Source organism: Mandrillus leucophaeus, unplaced genomic scaffold (assembly GCF_000951045.1).
Source record: "Mandrillus leucophaeus isolate KB7577 unplaced genomic scaffold, Mleu.le_1.0 Scaffold390, whole genome shotgun sequence".
Lineage (NCBI taxonomy): Eukaryota > Metazoa > Chordata > Mammalia > Primates > Cercopithecidae > Mandrillus > Mandrillus leucophaeus.
In genome coordinates, this window is record NW_012104143.1 from 1,660,208 (window position 1) to 1,670,870 (window position 10,663).

General features: G+C 49.4%; 1 protein-coding gene across 1 annotated transcript in view; it reads right to left on the reverse strand.

The window, feature by feature from the left end:
- ABCC1 (ATP-binding cassette, sub-family C (CFTR/MRP), member 1) overlaps positions 1-10,663 on the reverse strand; it is a 125,970-nt gene that overhangs the window by 59,756 nt on the left and 55,551 nt on the right. Inside the window, exons 11-12 of the mRNA XM_011991183.1 lie at positions 8,132-8,219; positions 3,449-3,524 (exon numbers count right to left, since the gene is read on the reverse strand). Of these exons, the coding sequence (XP_011846573.1) occupies positions 3,449-3,524; positions 8,132-8,219 (164 nt within the window). The remainder of the gene's footprint in view (positions 1-3,448; positions 3,525-8,131; positions 8,220-10,663) is intronic.

A 10,663-nucleotide genomic window follows, 5' to 3' on the forward strand; every position in this document is an offset into this window, starting at 1 on the left:
GGCTGATGCCCCTGGTCACTGAGCCTCGATTTACCCCAAGTAGAGAAAGAGAGAGACAGACAGAAGGCACGGCCATACTAAACACTGAAGGCCTCAACTGAACACTGCTGAGTTCAGTTCAGTGACCCGTCTCAGGGGCGCTCCAGGTGGGAGGCAGGTGACAGGTGTACCTTAGAGAAGAGAGGCACAGAGTAACCTGAGGGATCCCGTCACACTGAGCTGAAAGAGGGGCAGAAACTTCACTGGGGGCATGAGGCAAAGTCTGAGAGGAGAGGACACCTCAAGACAAACTGGGGCTGGGCACGGTGGCTCATGCCAGTGCTGGTAATCCCAGCAAGGCGGGCGGAGGGAGGCTGAGGCGGGCGGATCACAAGGTCAGGAGCTCGAAACCAGCCTGGCCAACATGGTGAAACCCCGTCTCTACTGATAACACAAAAATTAGCCATGCATGGTGGCAGGGGCCTGTGATCCCAGCTACTCAGGAGGCTGAGGCACAAGAATCGCTTGAACCCAAGAGGTGGAGGTTACAATGAGCCGAGATCGTGCCACTGCACTCCAGCCTGGGCAAGAGCGTGAGACTCTGTCTCAAAAAAAAAAAAAAAGAAAAAAAAAATCAAAACTCTGACAGAAAAGCAAGTGTGTCCAAGACACGGAAATACGGGGAGAGCTGGAGAAAGGTGTAAAGGAGTGAAGGCATGGGGTGTAACCAGGGATGCGATGGCACAAAGGTAGGTGGTAGCCAGACCTGGGAGCACCCTGAAAGATGCCCTGGAAGACGCTGTGCTAAGACACCTGAACTCTGCCAGCCAGGAGCCACCAAAGGGTTGAAAAGGGAGACAGACATGAATAAATCTGAGTTGAACTTTGGGAAGATGTTTCTATTGAAATCATCCTTTAACGAACAGTAGAAAGCAAAATAAAACAAGCTCAACATTCTCCCAGCAACAGTGGCTGTCAATCGGGCAGGACAACCCCAGGCCACTCCCACTGCCAATGGCACAGCCAGAGCAGGGTTTCCATCCTCCCAGGGAAGGGAAGGCACATCCAAGGCTTTGCTGGGCTCACTTACATGGAATATGCTTTTATTTTTTATCTGTATTTACTTATGTATTTATTTATTTTTGAGACGGAGTCTCACTCTGTGGCCCAGGTTGGAGTGCATTGGCTTGATCTTGACTCACTGCAACCTCCACCTCCCAGGTTCAAGTGATTCTCATGCCTCAGCCTCGCAAGTAGCTGGGATTACAGGCAGGTGCCACCACGTAGAGCTAATTTTTATATTTTTAGTAGAGATGAGTTTTCCCCATGTTGGCCAGGCTGGTCTCAAACTGCTGACCTCCAGTGATCTGCCTACCTCAGCCTCCCAAAGTGCTGGGATTACAGGCATGCACCACCATGCCCAGCTAATTTTTTTATTTTTTATTTTTCTGAGACAGAGTTTTACTCTTGTTGCCCAGGCTGGAGGGCAATGGCGCAATCTCAGCTCACCGCAACCTCCGCCTCCCAGGTTCAAGCATTTCTCCTGCCTCAGCCTCCCAAATACCTGGGATTATAGGGATGCACCACCACGCCTGGCTAATTTTTTGTGTTTTAGTAGAGACGGGGTTTCTCTATGTTGGTCAGACTGGTCTTGAACTTCTGACCTCAGGTGATCCGCCCACCTCGGCCTCCCAAATCGCTAGGATTACAGGCGTGAGCCGTGTCTGGCAAATTTTTTTATTTTTAGTAGCGACATGGTTTCACTATGTTGACCAGGCTGGTCTCAAACTTTGGACTTCAGGTGATCTGCCCAACTTGGCCTCCCAAAGTGCTGGGATTATGTGCTTTTTAACTGCCACCTTTCTGATTTCAGAGTATTAGTGGAAATGCTGATAGTCGTTGCTGTCACTAATTGTTTCATTCTTATGACACTGTTGCATGGTGATACTTATCAGGCATTTTGTTCCTGTGCTGGGAGGAGAATGGATTATGGGGCCTGAGTAGGCAGGAATCCCAGTGAGACAGTACCTGCAACTGTCCATGTGAGACTGAAAATTTTTTTTTTTTTTTTCAGAGTCTCACTCTGTTGCCCACGTTGGAGTGCAGTGGCGCAATCTCGGTTCACTGCAAGCTCTGCCTCCCAGGTTCAGGCCATTCTCCTGCCTCAGCCTCCCAAGTAGCTGGGACTACAGGCGCCCACCACCGCACCCAGCTAATTTTTTTGTATTTTTAGTACAGACAGGGTTTCACCATGTTAGCCAGGATGGTCTTGATCTCCTGACCTCATGATGCCCGACTCAGCCTCCCAAAGTGCTGGGATTACAGGCGTGAGCCACCGCGCTCGGCCAACACTGAAATACTCTTATAGGCTGATGAGAGAAAGGGTTAAAGAAAGGTTCTGGGGGCTCATGGGGGGAACGTAACTGCAACAGGAAAACCACTGGGTCACGAAAGGGACACATACAGATTAGTTGTGGAGCTCAACAAGAGAGAACAGCTACAATTGAAGCAGGCAGGATTTAAGTTAGACATAAGGAAGAACTTCCTAAGCATGCAGTACCACCATGAATTTTCAATGCAGGCGTCATACAGATTCTTTTCTCTGGAGAGTTTGTCTCCTACACGATAAAACACAACACTGATTTGGCTACCCAGGCATGAACTAAAGCTCTAAAAGGGTCCCATCACCCCTGTGTTTTGCAGATTCCTTAAGGGGGCCTAAAAAGCTGTTGATCAAGGCCTCTGGTCAGAAAAAAATGAAATATGCTTGACAAGTTGCCTGGGGGTAAGGTCGATTTCCTAGACACCATGTGCTTTGGAAAGGTAAGGACTGTAGGGTGTGGGGTGCCAGGCAGAAAGCTGGCAAGAAAGGGTGAGCTGGGCAGCTGAGGGGCACTGGAGTTCAGCAGCATCGCAGCCTCTAAGACTGGCCAATCAGCATGCTCCGTGTCTGCAGGCATAGTGACTGGCCCACAGAGGGCAGAGGACCAAGTCTGGGTCAGCAAGAAGCAGGCAGTTCTCCTAACAGTAGGATACACAGTGGGAGCTATTGAGACCATTTGCCATCACAAGGGGAGAGGATGCGTGAGGATAAAGCAGACCAGGAGAAAGTGAAACACAGAAAATATGAAGAAAGTCCCAATGGCAGAATCCCTGGGTCACACCATACCTGAAAGTAGAACTTCCCAGTGAAGCAAGCCAAGAATCTCCTGTGTTGTCTATCTGTCCAAGGCTGCTATGACTCACAATCAGAGGGAACCCTCTGTGCTAGGCACCTCTGTGTCTGCTTCTCAAGCCAGCCTAAGCAGGTGTATCTGCACCCATTTTCCAGATGGGTAAGCTAAGTCTTAGAAGGGCAAAGTGAGTTGTTCAAGGTCACGGAGATGGAGCACGGTGGGAATTCAAATCCATGTTTGATAAAAACCCTGTGGCTCTCTCCACGCCATCACGTGTCCACATCCCGGCTTACCCATTCAGCGTGGGAGGGTCGCTCCTGGCCCAGGTGAATGTGGCGTTCCTCACGGTGATGCTGTTCGTGTCCCTGCCTACAAAGCACAGAGACGACACGTCAGGCACAGGCTGAACTGTGGGACTCCGCGTGAGCAGAGTGCTCTCTTTGCTTGAGTGGTTCAACCCCAGACGCTCGACGAGAATGACGCTAGGCATTATTATCTGGTGACATCAGTCACAGGTTCTGAAAGAACCCCAACCTGCAGTTTTGGAGGCAGCCCCAGACCCAGAAAGCAGAAGGAAACTGCAAGAAGCTTTGTCCTTGAAAGACGGGGTTGCGCCATCCAGACGCTCATCTCGGGAAACGACTGCAGAGGCGGGGGCCCCACGCGGGTTACTCAACGCTCTGCACGCCCTGGCCCTTCTCAGGCAGGTTCGGGGCAGCTCCAGCTGGGAGGTCCCAGCAGTGGCCAAAGTCAGTGGGAAACAGCTGGCGTCCACATGCAAACCTCTCTCCATCGGGGTGGCCTGCATCAGACCGCTGGGCCCTCCTTGAGGTTCAAAGGAAGGTCATTCACCCTTCTCCCCATGTCCTCTCTCTCTCTCTTCCTCCCCCAGCCACACCACCCTACACACATCACATCACAGCAGGTGGGTCTTTCTAAAACACCCATCACGATAAACTCAAAAAAAAGAGGATACGGAACAGGAAGTGTGGTATGAGGGCACAGGGGAGGGGAGAGCGTTGGAGACAAAGCCCACGTTATACGGCTCCGTGTTTCTATCTTCTTCTGAGACAGGATCTGGCTTCTGCACCCAGACTGGAGTGCAGTGGTGCGACCTCAGCTCACTGCAACCTCCATCTCCCAGGCTCAAGCAATTCTCCCACTTCAGCCTCCTGAGCAACTGGGACTACAGGATGTGCACCATCATGCCCAGCTAATTTTTTTGTATTTTTTGTAGAGATGGGGTCTTGACATGTTGCTCAGGCTGGTCTCGAACTCTTGGCCTCAAGTGATCTGCTGGCCTCGGCCTCCCAAAGTGCTGGAATTATAGGCATGAGACACAGTGCCCAGCCAGCTCCACATTTCTAAGGCTCCTAGCACCTGTCTTCTTTTACTCTTCTTCCCATTATTTTCCTTTTACTTCATGTCTCTCACTAAAAAGAAAAACAGGCTGGGCACAGTGGCTCATGCTTATAATCCCAACACTTTGGGAGACCGAGGTGGGCAGATCACCTATGTCAGGAGTTCGAGACCAGCCTGGCCAACATGGTGAAGCCCCATCTCTACTAAAAATACAAAAATTAGCCAGGTATTGTGGTGCATGCCTGTAGTCCCAGCTACTTGGGAGGCTGAGGCAGGAGAATCGCTTGAAACCGAGAGGCAGAGGTTGCAGAGAGCCAAGATCGTGCCACTGTACTACAGTCTGGGCAATAGAGAGACTCTGTCTCAAAAAAGAAAAAAAAAAACAAAAAAGAAGCAGAAAAGCAACTCTCTGAATTATGAGCCACCTTAAGACCATCTGGAGATAATACAGGAGTTTTTCTTTAAGTTGTCAAGTGAAGAAATAACTTCCTCCATGCATCAAAGAAACAAAAAACCTAGAGAGAGAGGAAGTCATTGGTTAACCTAGATTAACATTCTCCCTCAGCTCTTCTAAAAGAGAGGGCATGGAATGAGGAAACTGGGAGTTGCTATTTAAGGAATTTAAGAAAAGCCACTGGAGCGAGAGGTTGCAGAGAACGGTTAGCTTGGGAGCAGGGAGCAGCCAAAGGGGGCCCTCACTGGCTAGAGCATGCTAAACATTCCAGAAAGTCCAACCACCTAGGAGGCCACTATTAGGGCAGGAAAGAGGGCCTGGGGTGCGGGCGGCACCCAGGGGCCTAGGGGTTTCCTGATGCTTGCATTGAGTCGTGAACAACTTCAGAAGCAAGAAACCAGCCCCCCACCGCCGGCCGCCTCAAATTTCAGCCTGTGTTCAGCAGAGAAATTTGACCCCAGAGTAGATGGAATCACTCCCTTATCATGTGAGGGGATGTGGCACACTGGGACAGCAGAAACCAGATGACCACAGCCTAGGGGTGTTGGGAGGAGGAATCCAGCATCCACTTGGGCCACGGTTCTCAACTGGAGGCAACTGTGCCTCTCAAGGCACATCTGGCAACGTCTGGAGCCATTTTTGGTTGTCAAAATTGGGGTGGGTACTACTATATCTAATGGGTAGAGTCCAGCGTTGCTGCTCAGCATCCCACAGTGCACAGGACAGTCCCCAGCCACAAACAATAATGTGACTCCAGATGTCAGTAGTGCCCAGGATAAGAAACCCCACACCAAGGGCTGGCTGAGCTGAAGATGCTGAGATCGTCTCGCTCAGACCAGAGAAGGGACGACTCCTGCGATCTGTTTAGCATCTTCTATGCACCAGGTGCTGTGTCAAACGTGTCAAATGTTTTAGTGCCACTAAAGATACCTGAGCGCCTGCGAGGTGCCAGACACAGCTCACGCGGTATAACCGACATTTACACACATTCAATCTTCTGACCACATTCATTGGACTCTGGAGCCAGACTGTATGAGTTTGGATCCTGGGACAACCACTTCGCAGCTCAGTAGCCACGGGCAAGTTATTTAACTTCTCTGTGACTTTTTTCTCTCTCTTTTTTTTTTTTTTTGAGACAGGGTCTTACTCTGATGCCCAGGCTGGAGTACAGTGGCATGATCATAGCTCACTATAGCCTTCAACTCCTGGACTCAGCCAATCCTCCTGCCTCAGTCTCTCAAGTAACTAGGACTACAGGTACACCACCATGCCTACTTAATTTTTTAATTTTTGTAGAGATGAGGTCTCACTACATTACCCAAGGTAGTCTCAAACTGCTGGCCTCAAGCAGTCGTCCAGCCTTGGCCTCCCAAAGTGCTAGGATTATAGGTACGAGCCACTGTACCCAGCCTGTGCCTCACTTTTTCATCTATAAAATACGGTTGACAACCATGCAATCAACTTCAGAGGGCTGTGGTGGGGTGTCTATGAGGCAGTGCACACAGAGCACTTCCGACAATGCCTGGCACATAGTAGGTGCTCAGTAAATATCAGTGAGACAATATGCTATGGCCAGGAAGAGCATGGACTCGACCGACGGGCTGTGAGTATGAATCCTAGCTCTTCTTTTGATCAGCTGTGCAATCTCAGGCAAGTTTCAGAGGCCAGTTTCTTCACCTAGAAAAGGGGGGTTTCCATCACCCTCCTCCAGGGGTGCCACAGTGAGTAATGGACAAGTTGGGACATTGACATCCTTCAAACAGAACATGCATGACAAGGGCTTTATAAGTGAACGTGTCACTGCACTTTGAGACATTAATATTAATTTTTTTCTTTTTTTTGAGATGGAGTCTCCCTGTGTTGCCCTGGCTGGACTACAGTGGTGTGATCTCGGCTCACTGCAACCTCCGCCTCCTGGATTCAAATGATTCTCCCGCCTCAGCCTCCCGAGTAGTTGGGATTACAGGTGCCCAACACCAAGTCCAGCTAATTTTTATATTTTCAGTAGAGACAGGGTTTCACCAAATTGGCCAGGCTGGTGTCGAACTCCTGACCTCAAGTGATCCACTCACCTCAGCCTCCCAAGGTGCTGGGATTCCAGGCGTGAGCCACTGTGCCTGACCTAATATTTGTTATTAAGTGCCTCGAGAGATGGTTGCAAACAAGATCCCTGGCTCAGGGGGATGGGCTGGGAAAGGATAAATAAACAAGCTACAAAATAAACAAACCTGTCAATAAAAATGCATGGCCGGGTGCGGTGGCTCACATCTGTAATCCCAGCACTTTGGGAGGCTGAGGCAGAGGGATCCTTGAGCCCAGGAGTTCAAGACCAACTTGAGGAACAAAGCAAGACCTTGTCTCTCCAAATAAAAAAACTTAATATTGAAAAAAAAAAAAAAAAGCCCAGGAGAAGTGGCTCATGCCTATGAGCCCAGCATTTTGGGAAGCTAAGGCAGGTGGATTGCTTGAGCTAAGGAGCTCGAGACCGGCCTGGACAACATGGCGAAACCCTGTCTCTATAAAACATACCAAAAAATTATCCAAGTATGGTGCTGTGTGCCTGCAGTTTCAGCTACTTGGGAGGCTGAGGTCGGAGGATCACCTGAGCCCGCGAAATCAAGGCTGCAGTGACAGTCGTGACTGCGCCACTGCACTCCAGCCTGGGCGATGGAATGAGACCCTGTCTCAAAAAAAAAAAAAAAAAAAAATCCAAGTAACACTGTGCCAAAGAAAGGTACTTTTGTTTTCCTTATCTAGATAAAACTGAGCCTCAGACCTAAGTCTGCACAGCTTGTGGGTGGTGGAGGCTGGCCAGCCTCCAGAGTCCTCGTTTAGCCCAGAATAGAATCAAGGTCAAAGCCTTGGAAAGTGACTCCCAGGAGGAAGCCTCAAGCAGCCGCTGCCCCTCAGCAAGAAAACAAGAATGCGAGTGCAAGTTCGCCCTCCTGGGAAGTGTAAGATGGGACAGAGGCCTAGGCGGCCAGGCTTCCCTTCCCTTCTGCCGGCTCTGCGGAAGCCTTGTCTCCCGGGCTCTCGCAGACAAGCGGCTGGGCAGAGTCAGACCTGAGGGCAGCCAAGGGAAACAACCGCAAGTAGGGAGGACCCGGTGGGAGATGGGAAGGCGGCCGCTTCCAGAAAGCAGGACCGAACACACACACACCGTCTTTGACAGGCCGTCGCTCGATGCTGTCAGGTTCCAGCTCCTCATGGGAGAGAAAGATCCTCAGGCGTTTGAGGGAGACACTCGCCTATACAGAGAGCAATGGTAGGGGAGAGTTATTTTTAAACAGCTTTTTGCAAAACAAACCAAGGTTAACTTCCAGTGGCTTCCCTGGGTGTGGAGGGGCACACACCCTCCCTTATCTCCGAAGGTCCCACATTTCTTAGAACCAGTGTACACTTTAGTATTAAACAAAACAAAACAAAACAAAAAAAGAAAGAAACAGGTTTTGGTTCTGCTTTGTTTTAAAAGCCCACAAAAGGTATTTCAGAAAAAAATGGGCAAATGACTGGGCGCGGCAGCACAAGCCTGTAATCCCAACACTTTGGGAGGCCAAGGAAGGCATATCACTTGAGGTCAGGAGTTTGAGACCAGCCTGGCCGACATGGTGAAAGCCCGCCTCTGCTAAAAAAAAATATATTAAATTAGCCTGGTGTGGTGGCGTGCACCTGCAATCCCAGCTACTCGGGAGGCGGAAGCAGGAGAATCGCTTGAACCTGGGAAGGCAGAGGTTGCAGTGAGCCAAGATCGTGCCACTGCACTCCAGCCTGAGTGACAGACAGAGGCTCCATCTCAAAAAAAATAAATAAAAAATAAATAAAAATAAAAGAAGAAAAGGGCAGAGGCCTGGTGGAAAAGGGACTCTGGAAACATAACAGCAAACGCAACAGAGCCAATTCAAACAGCCCAATGGGACAGGCATTTCTGAGATACTCCAGAAAACTTGGATATGGGCTGAGTATTATTGTAAAAACTTATTGTTAATTTGCTTAGACATGATGATGGTGCTATATTATGTCGGAAGAAATGCATGCTGAAGTATTTGTGGGTAGAATGTGAGGGGTCCGAGATTCGCTTTAAAATTATTTGGCAAAGAAAGGAAAGAATGAAGAGATAGATAGCAGAGTTTAGCATTAAAAAAAAAAAGAAGGGAGAGAAGGACAAGGGAGGGATACTTAAAAAGGATGAGATAAAACAACTGTGGCAAAATGTTTTGGTTTCTTTTTTTTTTTTTTTTTAGACAGAGTCTCGCTCTGCCGCCCAGGCTGGAGTGCAGTGGTGCCATCTCGGCTCAATGCAAGCTCCGCCTGCAGGGTTCACACCGTTTTCCTGCCTCAGCCTCCTGAGTAGCTGGGACTACAGGCACGTGCCACCGCACCGGCTAATTTTTTTGTATTTTTAGTAGAGACAGGGTTTCATCATGTTAGCCAGGATGGTCTCGATCTCCTGACCTCGTGATCCGCCTGCCTTGGCCTCCCAAAGTGCTGGGATTACAGGCATGAGTCACCGTGTCAGGCCTTGGTTTCTTTCTTTGAGACAGAGTCTTGCTCTGTTGCCCAGGCTGGTGTGTGGTGGTACAAATATAGCTCACTGCAGCCTCAAATTCCTAGGCTCAAGCAATCCTCCTGCCTCAGCCTCCCATGTAGCCACTACAGGCATGTACCCCACGCCCATTTTGTTATTTTTTCTAGAGATGGGGTCTCATTATGTTGCCCAGGCTGATTCTGAAGGCCTGGACTGAAGCAATCCTACCACCTCAGCCTCCCAAAGTGCTGGGATTACAGGCCACTGTGCCCAGCCAAAAAATGCTGATGTTGAATCTGAGTGATGTGTACACAGGGTTCATGGTTGTATTGTTCCCTTTTTTGGAGATGAAGTCTCACTCAGTCACACGCAGGCTAGAGTGCAATGGCGTGATCTCGGCTCACTGCAACCTCCGCCTCCCGGGTTCAAGCGATTCTTGTGCCTCAGCCTCCAGATTAGCTGGGATTACAGGCACCCGCCACCACACCTGGCTAATTTTTGTATTTTTAGTAGAGACAGGGTTTCCCCATGTTGGCCAGGCGAGTCTTGAACTCCTGACCTCAGGTGATCCGCCCGCCTTGGCCTCCCAAAGTGCTGGGACGGGGGGTGTGAGCCATCATGCCTGGCTTTTTCTTTCTTTTTTTTTAATACCAGCTCACAAGCTTGAAGCTATTCTACTTCTGTGTACACTTGACATTTTTCATAATAAAAAGAATTTTTTGTTTTTGACAAAGCCTGCAATCAGAGTTGTACTATCAAATTTTAAGGTTGATTTGTCTATGTAGTTGAAATGGAGTTTTCAAAATGAATGTTCCCAATGCTTGGAAAAAGAATGTGAAAATAGTGCAGCAAAGCGACAGGAGCTTCCGACACTGCCCAAGTGTGACAGAGGAGAAAGCCACCCCTCCTTACACAGTCAATGGCACAAATTTTACAGATTCTACAGGGTCTGCATTATTTTTTTTTTTAAACAACAACAACAAAAACAGGGTCTTACTCCCTTCACCCAGGCTAGAGGGTAGTGGTGTGACTATGACTCAATGCAGCCTCAACTTCCCAAGCTCAGCTGCTCCTCCCACCTCAGCCTCCTGAGTAGCTGGGAGTACAGGGGCACATCACCAGGCCTGGCTAATTTTCATATATGTGTGCGTGTGCGTGTGTGTGTGT